Below are 16886 nucleotides of genomic sequence, written 5' to 3' on the forward strand. Positions count from 1 at the left end.
CAAAAAATCAAAAAGTTATATCGGGATACCAGAAACAGAAGTCAGAAGCAAATATATTTTGCTTCATAAAATGTCGACTCCTTTTTTTGGCTTCAGAAATCTTTCTGAAATTTTACTGCCACGCTAACTTCTTGTTTTTTGTCGGCCAAATTCCAATCCTGCAGCCCTGGTGTTCGGTTGATTCGGTTTCCAGTTTTATGACTTGTAGTTCTATTAGTATCCTACCGAGTCAGTCCGTCCCTCACACTAGATAAAATTCTTTGAACAACCATGGCGACCGAGAACACCAAAAATCAGTTCAATAACCAGCAAATAGAGCGTCGTTCTGTATTCGATCTACCACCCAACATATTCGATTCATGTAGCATACTCTCAGATACATCTTCGTCATCAAGTTCTCCCTACTCCATTCCATCTGAAATCTCTACTAATGAAGAAGAAAACGGAGAAACCCTAATTGAAGAGAAAGAAGAAGCTAAAGCTATTAAGAAGAACAATTTTGTACCTTGATGGTCTTGTAATACTTGTAAAGCTGAGTTTGAGTCTCTTCAAGATCAACGTTCTCACTTCAAATCAGACCATCATCGTTTCAATGTAATTTTACTTCTCTCTATCTCTTAATTTCGTTTTACTAGGGTTTTGATTAGAATAGTCTGAATTTCTATTAAAGTTTGGGTTCCTAGGACTAGGATGATATTTGTAAAGGGAATTCTCAGCAAATTCTGTAATGGAAGGATAGTTTTTGATAGAAAACTTAGAAAATATTGAAACTTTTTTATCCTCTATGAGCTGATCAACTACTTAGATTAGGGCTGCACATACTCCGGTACGGCCCGGTTTTCTTATGGAACCGGTGTCTGTACCTGGTGTTGACCGGTACCTCCTTTTGAGGACCGGTACCTGTACCAGGTGTTGTACCGGTCCTCCGGTACCGGTCCGGTACAAGTCCGGTACTGGGTTTTTACCTGCAAAATCATCATCACTGTAGGATGAGCAAAGCTCAACTGTACCACAATTACATCATGTACCCAACCTAGCATGCATCTAGCTCTGTTTATTCAATATTCATTGTAAATATCATCTCAACTCATACAATACAACACCTAGCAATGCACTACCATTGTTAATCTGAAACAATTCATACAATAGAATAAGAATTTACATCATAATCCATCTACACCACTAGCATCAGAACTTCAAGCAGAACCCATTCACCATCAATCGATTTCAATCTAAGCATCAGATATATTCATTCTCAGATCATAAAACCCCACAAATCTCCCAAAACCAAATTGAGTTGTAGCCAAACCTATTCTCATACTCTAATTACAAAACCCATCTATTATTTCATTAAAAAGATTTAATTACAAAATCTTGTTGTTTGATTTCAACAGAAAACCCAATTCGTAAAATCTTAAATCACACATGCAATTAGTTTCTTAAAAAAACAAAAGAAGAAGAAAAAGAAGTGAAGAAGAAGGTTTATCCTCTTTAATCTCTAACCACCACCAGATCTCCTTTCTTAATTACATAACCCCCTATCTCCAAATCCGACTCCAACCCAAGGTTCCAAATCTTGTAAAACACCAAATCAAATCTTCATATTCAATTTCTCCACCAAATCGAAAAAACCCTAAATCAATCTACAATCAAACACTAACTCAAACTAACAAACCCTAAATCGAAATGATGGTGAAGAAGAAGAACAAACCAGAGATGGTGAAGAAAAAGAAGAACAAATCGAACTGATTCTTATCGTCTACTGTTGAATTACCTGATAGAGATGGTGAATCGATGATACCCTGAAGAACACAGAAGAGAAGAGGGTTGCCGCTGCTTTTTCAGAGAGAAAAAAAGAAGAAGAAAAATGAAAGTGAACTGATTCTTCTCTCGATAGTCGGTAGTCTATACTTAGTATGGACGACTACGATTAAAAACCTAGCTTGATCTTAACGGCTAATAATCACCGGTACATATGGTCCGGTTCAAGTCCGGTCCTCCCCAAGAACCGGTGTCTGTACCGGTCTAGACCGGTTCTCAACTTCCAGTACCGGTGTCTGTACCGGCTAGACCGGTTCCCGTCCGGTGCCGGTCCGGTAATTCCGGTTCCACTCCGGTCCAGGTCCTCTCAACCGGTTCTTGTGCAACCCTAACTTAGATGTAATTGGGAGTTGTTGAAGGTGCTAGGGAAAATCGCATGAATTTTAGATAGAGATTTACTGCAGTTAGCAAAATGGATAATTAATGCGAAAAACTAGAATCTGGAATCGCTATGGCGGAACTGTTTTAGGTATTTGATGGATGAATTATGTGGGTTTGGCCACAGATTTATTACTGTTCTCAAAGAAGGAAAAAACTAATTGTGGGAGCAATTTAGTTTTTGTAGATCAGAAAGGTGATTAGGCTAAGGTACACCAGGATGCCAGCTTTGTTGATTGCAAATTTTGTCTAATTTATAGTAGGAGAGATATCAACTGAATTTTGTTTGGTGTAGTCTGGTTGATTCGCAAATTATGACTTCTCTCCATTTTATATACATACCTCTGGCCAAGCAGACTTCGATGCTGATTGTCTTGAAATTCGGTGCAGAGTTATCAAGCGCCATTAAGTACTCTTTTAGCTATTGGATCAGCTAGTAAATTTCGTTCAGTGCAGGCCGGATGTTTCTATTCTGTGTTTGAGTTTCAGATCATGATATAAAACCATATGATTTCTTACTTAATTAACATGGAAAACAGTATATACTGCTTAAAAATGATATATTGACACTCGTGCTTTTTGCCACTCCTGGCTTAATGCTGTTAAAAATGCTTGAAATCTAATGATCTCCAACACGATGGTAGTCATTGAACTGCTTAGCATAATTAAGTTGAGGATATTTCAGTACACTTGGATGCAAAAGCTTTAAGTTTTTGAACCACGCTTTAGATTTTTGCTATAAATTCAAGATGATATAAGTTATTCTTTGTACACTGCATCATACCACATCGTCTTTTAATACCAGCTCTTTCATTCCCATGTTAATTAAGTAAGATGGTTTCATGATGGTTCAGTACTGTGAATCAATGTGTGTTTTCATTCCCATGATAATTGTGATTCAAGCAGCTGTAGGTTCTCCTGTCATCCTGTGAGGTTACCTGCTCAACATGTTTTTTTTTTTTTTTTTGCCAACTCCTGCTTTATTCATATCGCAGCGTACCTCTGTCATCATGTTGTGAAAACTACTGTGATATACAGATTGGCGATTACGATATACCTTCTTTTTTTTAGTATACAGTACACTCATGGTTCTGTGCATTTCTAACAATATGCTCACTCTTTTTGTAGATAAAATTAAGCATTTCCGGAAAAGATACAATAAAAGAGGAAGATTATGATGAATTGGCTTCTGATTCAATATTCAGAGATTACGATGATATGTCAAGTATATCTGGCTCGGAAGATGAAGCTGAGAAAAGCTCCTTGCCAAGCAGTGAGGCGCAAAGGAGGTTAGCAGAAAGTTTTAAAAGGAAGTTTTTTATCCGTCTTCAGACAGGGAAAGTTGTTTCTCTTTGGAAGTGTTTGCTTGTAAAGGAAAATGAGAATCTCTTGTTTGACAACGGGCTAAATGATCACAAGTTCAATGATGGGCATACATCATACTTGAAGGAGAATGAGCTTGTTGAGAGGTTGAAAAGATTGAGCCATGAGCCTCGTGATAAAAGCCAGTTGAGGATTGTGTTGCTTGCAAGTGGTGGGCACTTTGCTGGCTGTGTCTTTGATGGGAATTTGGTTGTGGCCCACAAAACATTCCATAGGTTGGTTTTCTATTCATCTTATTTTCTATAATTATATTTTACCACATGATTTCGTCCTCTCTATGGATACAGTTTATTCATTGACAGAATCTTGGTTTGCCTCGGAACGTCTTCATATTTTCTTATTGTATATTTTGGAGTAAAAAATTATGTTTCTGTTCTATAGATATGTTGTGAGAGCTAAGGCTGGGAGGCAACAGTCAGCTCATGATGGAGCTGGCAGAACTGCGCATTCTGCAGGAGCTTCTCTTCGTCGATATAATGAACTTGCTCTGAAGAAGGTATTGACTGAACTGAGTTTTGTTTCTTCTGAAAATTTTAATCAGATGTTAACCAGTGGGACGGCTACACCCGATATGTCTGTTGGATATAGGAAAAGCATCACTAGTACCTAATCCTAAGTTATGGCAATGCTGATATCAGAGAAACAAATATAGAGATCTTGTATAATGTTTGTCTGGCTATCTGTTACGAACTTAAGCCCGTGAGCTTCTCAATAGTGATCTCTATTTTCATGCTTCTAACGATTTGTGCTTATATTGGATTAGGAACTTCAAGAACTACTTGCTGATTGGAGGCCTTATTTTGATGCTTCATCATGCATTTTTGTCAACGCTCCATCAAACAGTCGTCAGCTGCTTTATAATGGGGAGAAGCCATATTTTAGTGATCCACATAATGTTGTTAAGCATGTCCCTATCACTGTTCGTAGGCCTACCTTAAAGGAAACTAAGCGCATCTATGATCAATTAACAAATATGGTCTATGAGGTTGATGAGCAGGTATCGTCACAAACCCTAAAAGAGGATTTACCAGTGGGTGCAAGTGATGCAGGGAAAAACAAACTCGAGTCTAAGAAAGACCATTTGGTGGCTCACATGAAGAAAAAGGAAGTTGTTGAAGAATCTAAAGTTAATGAAAGTTCTGATGAACTGTCTGGACCCATCGAAAATAAAGTTATTGGTGTATCAACGCCTTTACATGTTGCAGCATTTTGTGGCAACACGCAACATATACTGGAGCTTCTGGAACTAGGTCTGGATCCTTGTGCTGTAGATGAAAGAGGACGAACACCGTATATGTTGGCGACAGAGAAGGAGGCTAGAAACACATTTAGACGATTCATGGCTTTAAATCTTGACAAGTGGGATTGGAACGCTGCGAAAGTGTCTAGTCCACTAACAAAAGAGATGGAGGAGTCTCAATCTGTTAAACAGGTCAGTTGGTCTATCTATGTTTTGTACTTTGGTTTATGTGTCAGATTCTTATTGATTGATAGGCACTTGTTAATCCTCATGTGAGCTTACCTACATATTGGTTACTGGTGCGTTAAAAACTTGGCTATGAGTCTTTCATACATGTACTCGATATTTGTTCTTCCTTTTTTGTTGTAGCATGAGAGTTGGCTCCAAGTGGGAGAACTTGAATTGTTTTTGCATAGTTCCAAATTTAGGATATTTTTCTCTGTGAATCTAGTCTTTAAGCGATCTCTTTTATTTGTCCTTTTAGAGATCCAATTGATCTGCTATTTTCAATACTGACCTTATCATGTAGTAGGATTTTATCTTATAATCCCTTAACAAGTTTCAGTGGTAATGATGATGATGCTGTTTTTTAACTTTGTAGGCGGAAAAAGATGCCAAGAGGAAAGAAAAAGCTAAAGAATTGAAGAAGTTGAAGAAAGCAAAAGAAAAGAAGGCTCAGGTGCATACATTTTCAGAATTTATCTTGATGTCCTCTAACTTTACCATGGTTATCTCATGATAAAAAATCTAACCTACTCATGATAAAAAATCTAACCTACATTTGATTTTGAGAGCTTTTTTATTCCGTTCAGTCAAATTCACGGGGTTTGGCAATTTTTATAGATGTCAATTGCGATATTTATTTTTTTTGAGATTTTGTTTGTCATCTCTATGTTTTTCTTTTATTTTTAGTATATTGGTTTTCATCTCATGGTATTATATGAAACTCATGGATAGAAAATGAGAACATTGATAAAAAATCTAATCATCTGTGTTTATTTAGTTTATTTATCTAAACATTAGCATGGTTACCTCATGATAAAAAATCTAACCTACATTTAAAGATGAGAACTTCTGTAGCGTTCAGTCAAATTCACGGGTTTATCAATTGCGAGAAAAAGTAAATGAGAGATTTTGTTTGTCCTCTCTGTATTTTTCTTGCTTCTTAATTTATTTACCGAGACAGCTGTGTTGGTTGGCATCTCATGGTATCATATGAAACTCATGGATAGAACTCGCCTCTGGAAACCCTGCTTTGTGCATTGGTTGTCAAGAGTTCATATTCACAGCAGCTATGCTTATGGATGCCATCTACTCAGTTATAGCATTTTCTTATGAACTTCCAAAAGACTGTATATATTCCTGTAGTTATGACCTTGTATCCACAAATGTGCAGGCTGAGGCAGCTGCCCGTGCAAAAAGTGCTCCAACTATGTCACAGGGTCAGAGTTCTAGATCTGTACCTAAACAGCAGGTGCAATCTTCTAGGACACCACCCCTTTCTAAAGAGGTCAGTTTGAATTGTCCGTATTCTCAGGCCCCATCTACTTTGCACCTCAGATCCTCTTTTATTTTCTTACTTACCATTTCTAACCGAAATGTTTGTTAACTACTTTTTATCAGGAGGAACTGAAAAGGGAAAGAGAAAAAAGAGCACTTGCAGCAGAGAAGAGAATGGCCGCAGCTGCTGCACTTGCTCAGGATACCAACAAAACTGCAGCACCACCGACTGTTTCTGGGCCCAGCACTGGGACATCAGATGGAGTCAGTTGTTCGTGTTGTAAGGTTTCTCTGGTTGGGAAAGTTCCTTTCCATAGATATAACTACAAATACTGCAGCACTTCATGCATGCATGTCCACAAAGAATTGCTGGAGGATGAATGATAATACTCAGAACTTTTTTTTTTTTTACCTTTCATTATAACTCAATACAGCTCCAATCGACACTGCTGTGTTCTTATCTTCGGCTTAAATCAGCAGTGCAATCACTTAAATTTCTTCCTTTTTATCATCTTTCCCGTTTTTGCATTTGAAGTTGGCCCAGCCTAAGAAGACATTGAACCACTGGCTCGCTATCACTATCTTGGCGGAGGCCAAGAACCAATGTCATGCCATGAGGTTTATCCACAATTCTATCTGCATTCATTTATGAACCTAACTGTTTTGATCCATAACTTTTACCGATAACACCAATGCCAATAAACCCCAAACAAAAAACTCACACGTAAGATTTCAGGGTCGCATCTTTAAGACTGTTTTAGATAAATAATGGGAATTTTGAAAGACTTCATAAATAGCACAACTAGACACCCTTCTTAAGGATAGAAAGAAGAAGAAGAAAGTCCCACTTGATGTTCTATAATAATAAAGACAGACCTAATTGTATGCACAGGGGCCACTCAGCTACTATATGATATCTATATCTGTTTTACACTCTTTTGGAAAAGCTCCAATCTGTTTCCAGCTAAAATGGTAGATTCCTTTTTGTTTCTGGACGGCAGCAACATCTTAATTTTCAATGAAGCTCGGTAAGTTATTTAGTTTTAACCTCTGGTGTCCGATTCCACTTTCAAGGTCTATGTCCCTTCATGCATCTGAGCGGTGAGCCTGCGCTACAGTATGTGTTGGCCATCAGCATCAAAAGATAAAGCCTCTTTAGAATAAGGGGGGTCGTAAGTCCTGTTGCATGAACGGAACTTCGAAACTGAATTTACAGAAACTCTATGGTCTAGAAGGCTAGAACGTAGTACTGGGGCATTAGCAAAAGAAGAAAGTTTTGGGACCATGGAATCAAAATGTGTACGTAGTAAATGACTTGCTAGAAAAATGTATGCAAGTTGTATATGGAAGTAGCCAAGAAATTTATGAACCGACAATTCTTACAAAAACAATGCCACCCAAGTCTCACGTTCTCATGTCTCCTCCCACTAAACCTACCCTAAATATATTCTCCTACGGGCAGTCACTTCACTTGTACAACAGCAGTAAAAAATGCTTCATCTGTTTTTACGGTCCATTTAAAGCTATAAATGCAGTAAATTTGCACAATTTGTGTGCTTACTAGTCTAGCTCAACTGATTAAGTTTACCAAATTGTTAGCTCTTTTGAATTGATGATTTGTAACATTTTAAGATCTTGATTGATATAGCAGCATAAATGTACCAGATTTTTTCGTCAAACCCGTGAATTTTAAAACTGAATAACCAACCGCATGACAAAATTCTTTCCAAAGAAAATGCTCACATCATATAGAATACGCGACAAATCCAATGGGTATAGTCTAGATAATACCTTTTACTAGTTCCCAAGTTAAAAATCATCATGAAATCTTACTAGACAAACACCCAAAATATAAGCCAAAGAGAGGTTTCTTTTCCTTTTTTTAATTAAACTGGTCAAAGTAAGTCAACGCGTTAATTCCACACTGACCAGTTTTGACTAAAAATAATTTCTTTTCTCATTTTTATATTTTTTAGAAACTAATCTGAAATCTGAACCAATACCGACACAATTATTTTATTAAAAATAAAACAAGAATCGTTACATTTTTTTTTTATTTTTTATTTAATATCTTTACATAAATAAAAATAAAAATAAAAATATATTCTTTATTTCATCACCTTCCTTCCGTATATAATAAACGGCCATACTCATCTCATTACCTCAAATCTAAATCTTCACCGTCCAAACAATTCTCTTTCCTTATATTCTCTTTTTTTTTTTAACATCTCCATCTCCAGCTCCTCTGCTACCACTTCATCATCATCCTTCTTCTCAGATCCAATCTCTCTCTTCTATTCTCTTCAGAGACTTCTTCCAGAGAGAGAGAGAAATTAGCCCACTCTTTTCCAATTTTACCCCTCCGAAACCGGTAGTGATGGTTGAAGCTCAAACATGGACAACAAGAAGAGGGAGTAACCCAAGATTGGAAACAGAACAAGTAATTGAAATCCCATCAACACCAACAGGTGAATCAAGATATGGAGGTGGTGCTGGGAATTCATTGTCACCAACAATCACAACAGGTTTATTCATAGGTTCATGGTACTTATCAAACATTGGTGTTCTCTTATTAAACAAGTACCTGTTAAGTATCTATGGATTTAGGTATCCAATATTCTTAACTATGTTACATATGATATCATGTGCAATCTACAGTTTAATTGCTATACATTGGTTAGAGCTAGTCCCATTACAACATATTACTTCTAGAAGACAATTCTTTAAGATCTTTGGTTTGAGTGGGATTTTCTGCTTCTCTGTTGTTTGTGGTAATACATCACTGAGGTATTTGCCTGTTTCGTTCAATCAAGCAATTGGAGCTACTACACCATTTTTTACAGCAATTTTCGCATTTCTGATTACTTGTAAAAAAGAAACTGGGTCTGTCTACTGTGCATTGTTGCCTGTTGTGTTAGGGATTGTGTTAGCTAGTAATAGCGAACCATTGTTTCATTTGTTTGGGTTTTTGGTTTGTATTGGTTCTGTGGCTGGAAGAGGGTTGAAATCTGTTGTGCAAGGGATTTTGTTGACGTCTGAGGCCGAGAAGCTTCATTCCATGAATTTGTTATTGTATATGGCACCAATGGCTGCGATGATTTTGTTGCCGTTTACGCTTTACATTGAAGGGAATGTATTAGGGTTGACGATTCAGAAAGCCAAAGAGGATAGTTTTATTGTCTTCTTGTTATTGGGGAATGCTACCGTGGCTTATTTGGTGAATTTGACTAATTTCTTAGTCACGAAGCATACAAGTGCATTGACGCTGCAGGTTCTGGGTAATGCTAAAGCTGCGGTAGCTGCTGTTGTGTCGGTTTTGATTTTTAAGAATCCGGTTACAATTATGGGAATGACAGGATTCGGTGTTACAATTATGGGTGTTGTTTGTTATAGTGAAGCAAAGAAGAGATCTAAAGTTACAGCCAAGTGATAACAATATGCAAATTTGCCAATGGATTCAAAGGTATGATCAAAAAGAGGGATCTTCATTCAATCCTGTCCTCAGTTATATTGTTTTTTATGTCTTAAATTTTTTAGCTGAATTCATGTTGTTCATCAAGAAATAGAACGAACTTTTGATTGAATGTGAACTGAATTTGGGCATATGATGTGGTGTAAAGGAAAGGGTTCTCTTTCTCTTTTTTATCTTCTTAGTGGGAGATAGTGAACAAGAAAAGATTCTTCGTTCACTGTCTCTCTGAAACTCATAATACATTACATACACTTTGAATTTGTCTTGTAATATCAATATTTTGTTTGTTTAAGGTCAAAAGTATAGGACACTGATTGAATTATTTGTCTATGAAGAATCATATCTGTAATCGAATATTGTGTATGTTTAAGGTAGAAAGAATTCAATATAGTGGATTGTCTAAGAGAGGGGTAGAAAAAAGCTAAGCAAAACCTATCTTTTACTTTCAGTGTAATCAAAGCTTTCTTATTCATGTTTATAGACCGCATTTGTAACTTCCTTTTCTGTAAGATTACTACTACTCCAGCTTTTATGTTTTTCTATTACTGTATTTGTAATGGACCCGTTTATTGCAATTTGATTATGTATGATGATTATGATGATATTGTTTGCATATTTTCTATTCGTAGTGGTTATAAAAACTTTCGTTGTCGTCCTCTTTTTCTTTCATTGATGTTATTTGTTGGATGTTGCTTTTGTTTTTAAAAAGGGCATCATAATGAAATGCTTGCTTCGGAAGATATATCTAGTATAAGATTAATGCCTGTTTAGCTTTTTAAACAAGGATTTCTGCGATAATCACATTATATTTACTAATCATTCATGGAGATATGAATCAAGCATCTCACTCTAAGTAGCTGTTGGTTGTTTTTTGTTCCTATTCAGTCGTTAATTTTAGTGTCCTTTATCAGTTGTAAAGCAACATGTTTCAGCTGTAAAGTTTAATGGTATTCTTTCTCATAGTTTATATACATAAAGCTGGCAGTTGTAAAGTATTTTCCTTAGAGATGAAGCTTAAAAGATTAGGTGAATCATTGTCTATATCATCTTGTATATTAATCTAACTACAACTGGTATTTTTACTTTAACATCTGACAGGATCTTAGACAGCTCTAATCTAGAGTGTACTTAGAGGAAAAGGTTGCAAAATGTTGAAGTTATTGCAGGAAAAAGTTTTATCTTTTGGTTGGTTTAAGTAATGAAGTGTTAAACGTGATTAAATATCAGCATCCAAAGAGTAACTTTCATTAGTTGTCGCATGTGTTTGTTTGTTCAATTTGTCAAAAACTCAGTATAGCAAGTTTGTCTTTAGTTTTGGTTTAGCATAAAAGTGGATAGAAGTTGAATCCAAATGACTTTGAACTAGTATTGGATAACCAAGGAATTTGTTTTTCACAAAATTCTTAGGACCTTTTTAGTTCATGATGTAAAGCATCTTGAGACAATCCTTCAGTGCTTAGATTGTTTTCGGTTCTTTTTCCCAAGGGCTATCTTCAATTTACCTTGTTAGGGCCCAAGTCCAAGAGAGAGGCCCGTATAGAGGGTCACTTTCCAAATTTCACGCTTTGTGATTTCTTTCTCATATATAAGCAACTCAATTTACCAAGAATTCTAAAGTTCAGGGTTCACCAAGAGAAGCAATGGAGAAAGGCAAACGAACATCACTAGACGAGATGGATGCGAAAAGCTATGGTTATCCTCGTGCACATATTCCTCACGAGGTACTTTTACAAATATTGCACAATCTCCCTATCAAAACTTTGATGAAATTTCGCTGTGTATGCAAATTATGGTCAGAGTCGATTGCGAATGATCCACAGTTTGTCGAAGCTCACTTTCTTGAATCCCAGAAGAATCCCATTCTCATATTTAAATACTTACCCAAAGAGTTGGATCATATTGCCCGTCCGTTTGGTTTTTTGCGTGAAAAGGAAGAATATCGCCCGAATCACTTGTTCTATTTAGAAAAAGACAAGTTTGTTAATGGTGAAGATAAAGTTTTACATAATATGCATAATCTAATAGTTTCGGAAAACAATTCTCCAGGGAGATTAATCGGTTTTTTTTTGATGGAAAATACGAATTACTTCATATTAACCGATATTATTACATAACTTCTTGCTAATCTTCTTTTCATCCCTAACTAAGTCATTATAAGTTTTAGGGATGTTACAACCAAAATCAAAGGAAGATTTGTTAGCTCTAGCATCTGAAGCTATTACATGAGCTATACTATTAGCTAATCGTTTAACATGACTAACTTCTGAAAACATAAAGTTCTTAAGTAGCTGTCTTATTTCTTCTACATAGCCTTGGTTCATCCAGTGGAATGATGGCTTGGCATTACTGATAGACATAATTACATTTTTACAATCAGATTCAAAGACAACACGACGGAGATTTAGTTCAGTGGCCCATAGAAATGCCTGTTTCATTGCCCAACACTCCGCCTGCTCCGGATCTAGTCCTCCATTTGAGTATCTGCCCCTGATGGCTCGTGTTGTTCCTGCATGATCTCTTAGGATTAGGCCAATTCCAACATCCTTATTATTATGATCAAAAGAGGCATCCATGTTTATTTTCAGATTGCTAAAAGAGGGTGGGCACCATTCAGGTGGATCCTTCATCTGCATATTATATTGGTTTGAAACCTCTAGCATACATTGGTTTACCATATGAGAAATATGCAAACATATAATTCGACAGTTCAAGACTTTATTATTAAAAACCTTTGCGCATATGTTTTTCCAGATGTGTCAGGCTGTGCACATTAAGGTCGAAACCGATAACTGGTTGTCTTCAGAGCCTGTTTGGTTTGTAGCAAACCAACTCGATATCCAAGAGGTTACTTCAGTGTGATTAATGTGGACACCTGATATATTAATATTCACTGCCAGCCATATTCTTCTAGCATGATCACAGTCAACTAGTAAATGTTGTAAAGATTCTACCTGTGACTCACAGAAAGGACATAGAATTTCTGTGCCTGGCTTGTATCCACTAATTTTCAATCTAGTAGGCACTATGTTCTTCAAACATTTCCAAATGAATATTTTTACCTTGTGTGGCACTTTTGTTTTCCACAGCTTTTTCCAAACAGCTTGTTGGACTTGTTGACTTGTATTATGAGTACTATGAGTTAGAATTTTGTAAGCCGATTTAACAGTGAACTCACCAGTTCTATTTGGAGTCCATATCATTCTATCCTCCCCATATTGAGGTATATGCATCTTGAGAACTAATTCGTTTATATCATGCGGAAAGAGGTTCCTAACTAATTGTATGTTCCACCTTCTAGGATTTATGAGAATCAGGTCTGAGACATAAACACATCTAGCTGGTTTTATGTAATCTTCTCTTGGAACAGGAGGACTATCTAAACCCGTAATCCATTTATCATACCACACTAAAGCTTTTGTTCCGCTTCTTATTTCCCGTTGGAAATACTTCCTTACTATTTCTAACCCTTTTTCTATACCCTTCTAAACCCAACAGGAGTTATTATGTGGTTGCTGTAGATGCAGGAAATTACTGTGTGGAGCATATTTGTTCTTCATATTTATAACCCACTGACTATCAGGTTCTGTATACAAATGCCAGGCTAGTTTTGATCAGAGCTAAGTTATATTTCTCAAGATTACCGAAAGCCAAACCACCATCTTCTTTAGCCGCACATAAGGAATCCCAAGAAATAAGGTTTATTCCTTTGTTTCCTTTACGTCCCCACCAGAAATTTCTTTGTAGAGAGTCTAGCTGCTTCAAGGTAGTTTTTGGAATTTTGAAATTGCTCATGTAGTGTGAAGGTATGGAATTCAAAAATGTTTTAACCAAAGTAGTCCTTGCTGCTTGATTAAGAGTTTTGGAGTTCCATCATTGAAAACGGTTTCCATAAGCTTCTTTATTGGAGTTAAACGAAGAAGTTTTAGATCTTCCAAGAAGTATAGGGAGACCTAAGTATTTATCCGATGAACATAATTTCTTAACTCCTAATTTATTCACAATTTCTAATTTAACTTCCTTGGTAACATCTCCACAGATGAATGCAGAGGATTTGGAGTAGTTGATCATCTAGCCAGATAAGCTTCCAAAATTTTGTAAGATTTCCTTAATATGTTGAAGACCAGCATTTGATGGTTGAAAGAATAATAAAAAATTATCAACAAATAATAGATGGTTTATAGGTGTTGATGATTGAAATGTACTGATACCCTGAATTTTATGTGATGCTTGAGCTACCTCCAAAGACTTTGATAGGTATTCCATAGAGAGAATGAAAAGATAGGGAGACAATGGGTCTCCCTGTCTTAACCCTCTTGTTGGGTTGTAAGATTTACATGGACTACCATTCAAACGTATGGAAATCGAAGTTGTCGAAATACATTGTTGAAGTATTTGTCGCTAATCTTCAGTGAAGCCCAAATGAAGAAGCATTTTATCAAAGAAGTTCCATTCTAATCTACCGAATGCTTTCGACATGTCCAATTTAAGTGCTACCAAAGGAGTTTTCTTCTTCGATTTCTTCATTGAGTGGATTAACACATGCGCCAAGATAATGTTATCATTGATCAGTCTGTTAGGGACATAGGCCACATGTGTTGGTGAAATAATTTTGTCCATTAGAGACTTCATTCTAATGACAATTAACTTGGATATGATTTTATATGAAAAGTTGCATAGACCAATTGGTCTATAGTCTGAAGGAGTAGCTGGGTGTTGAGTTTTTGGAATCAGACAGATAATTGTTTGATTAATAGAAGCCGACATTGTTTTTGTTATGAAGAACTGTTGGACCATATGAGTAATATCATCTCCCACCACATGCCATTGGGGTTGATAAAACCTTGTGGGGACGCCGTCTTGTCCAGGAGCTGACCAACTAGACATACTCATTAGAGTGTTGTAAACTTCGTCTTTGTTTGGAACAACTAACAGTTTTTCAATATCTTCTTGAGATACAATTCTTTGAATAATATCAAAAGAAGATTGTTGAAAATTTGGTACTGTAGATGTAGCAATGGCTGAAAAGTGATGAATGAGTTTGTTTTCTATATCCTGTCTATTATGATACCATGTACCAGAAGAATCCCTTAGAGCTGTAATATTATTTCGGGCTCGCCTCCTATTGGATTTGGTATGAAAATAAGCCGTATTGTTATCTTCATCTCGGACCCATCGATCTCCAGATTTTTGTTGCCAAACTCTGATTCTGTTTTTTCCCAATGTTTCAAACTATCTATGGTTTCCAGTATTTGGCAACTAGTGATAGAACTGTAGGGCAAAGATTGAAGGTGAGACAAACGGCATTGATAATACTTCAAATTCTCTCTTATATTCCCAAAATCCTCTTTGTTCCATCTTGCTAATTCTTTCCTTGTATGATTAATTTTTTCATTACAGCTTAAGTTTGAGTCTTGGGAATTCCATGAGTTAATTATAGTATTCAGACAAGCTGAATCTCTTAACCAACATTTATAGAATTTACAGGCTCTTTTAGGTTTAGAATGATGACCCTCAGTATAAAGAAGTATAGGGCAATAATCTGAAGCTCTAAAAGGTAAATGATGTAGCTTAGAATTAGGATACTGCATCTGCCATAACGCATTATGAAGTGCAAAATCAATTCTAGACCTTCTGTAACCTTTACCCTTTATTCTAGTAGACCGTGTATAATTAGAGCCAATAAATCCCAAATCCATTAAACAAGCTGAGTCTATAACATTCTTGACCCAATTATCCAAAGAATTGTTATTAGAACTCTGTCCTTTGTTATGAAGATGGACATTAAGATCTCCCAAAACCATCCATGGTTGAAAAACATTATCACTGAGATCTTTTAAAAAGTCCCATTGTAATTTTTTCAAGTCTGTATGAGATGATCCATACACACAGGATAACAGCCATTCCTCCTTAGATGGGTTTGATTGAATTAACAAATGGATCATATTATCAGCACTGCAAACCAGATCACAAGGGAATCCATTTTTCCAAAGAACAACTAGACCTCCTGAAAGACCTTCTGAGCTAACATACCAAGCATTAGGGTAGGAGTATCTCTGCTTTTTCACTACTAACTTTGGTTTCCGACAGAAATATTCGATCAGGGTCATGTTTCTTAATAATTTCACTTGGACAATCTCTAGTGTCCTTAGCAGCATAACCCTGAACGTTCCAAGCTAGAAGTTTCATTTTCAAATAATTATGAAAATAAGATTTCCAATTTAAACTAGAATAAACAAAGAAGAAGGAAGATTTAACAAGTAAGAAATTAGAATCTTGAGTATGAAAGTTGAAAAATACCCGATGAGCCACACTTGGAGCTTTGCCTCTGAGAGATCTTGCGTAGTTTTGTTCTGACACTGTTCCATGATAAGATTTATGAGAATTAGGAGTTGGTGAATGATCATCTAAACTCACACGGATATTTCCAGCTGTTGAATTGTGTGAGCTAGAGGGTTGGTAGCTTGTCTGATTCATTTCAAAGTGTTGAAAAAAAGATTGAATTGGTTCCTTAAAAACACTAGGATTATGAAAATTGTCTGGATCAATGTTTTGAGCATTAAAATCATCCATTGACAGATCAAATTCACTCATAGCTAATTACGATTTAAAGTATCAAAGATAAGATGATCTTGATTGTTCCCACCTTGATTAGAATTTGGGTATTCAGTTTGAATATTTAGATTTGGATCTGGAACCGAGCTAGGACCTCCTTTTTCAATTCTTATCCTTTTACCGTCTCTCTCAGACAAATCCTCTCATTCTCTTCCTTTATTAATAACTTGTAACATACCTTGGGGATTGCATTCAATTGCAGTTACTGGGATAGATGGGACCACTCGAGCAGTTGTCAACATCCCCCTAGAAGTTTGATTGTATTCACTTCCCTTGTCTGCATGTGAGTTATCTATTGCATACCCTGCTGGAATTATTGCATGCTGATTTTGATTCTCCTCATGCATGTTAGCTATCATTTCCTGTTGAGGCTCAAATCTAGGTGGAATTTGGGGCTGAATGGCAGCTGCTCTAACACCACGATTATCAGGATAAATCCAAGAGAGAGGATCTGTAATTGAGTTAGACGATAGATGACCC

The 16886-nt window shown here is 36.3% G+C and overlaps 1 protein-coding gene and 1 pseudogene across 1 annotated transcript; both read left to right on the top strand.

The window, feature by feature from the left end:
- Positions 1-270: 270 nt before the first annotated feature.
- On the top strand, positions 271-6759 carry LOC113305314 (annotated as a pseudogene).
- A 1786-nt stretch (positions 6760-8545) lies between these two features.
- Positions 8546-10333, top strand: LOC113304660 (probable sugar phosphate/phosphate translocator At1g12500). Its single transcript, XM_026553800.1, has one exon. The coding sequence runs from the start codon at positions 8700-8702 to the stop codon at positions 9750-9752; it is 1053 nt and encodes a 350-aa protein (XP_026409585.1). The 5' UTR covers positions 8546-8699; the 3' UTR covers positions 9753-10333.
- The last annotated feature ends 6553 nt before the right edge of the window (positions 10334-16886 follow it).

Source organism: Papaver somniferum, chromosome 8 (assembly GCF_003573695.1).
Source record: "Papaver somniferum cultivar HN1 chromosome 8, ASM357369v1, whole genome shotgun sequence".
Taxonomy (NCBI): domain Eukaryota; kingdom Viridiplantae; phylum Streptophyta; class Magnoliopsida; order Ranunculales; family Papaveraceae; genus Papaver; species Papaver somniferum.

Excerpts from the sequence above, each read along its gene's own strand:
- LOC113304660 (XM_026553800.1), top strand. The coding sequence starts at position 8,700 with ATGGTTGAAGCTCAAACATGGACAACAAGAAGAGGGAGTAACCCAAGA.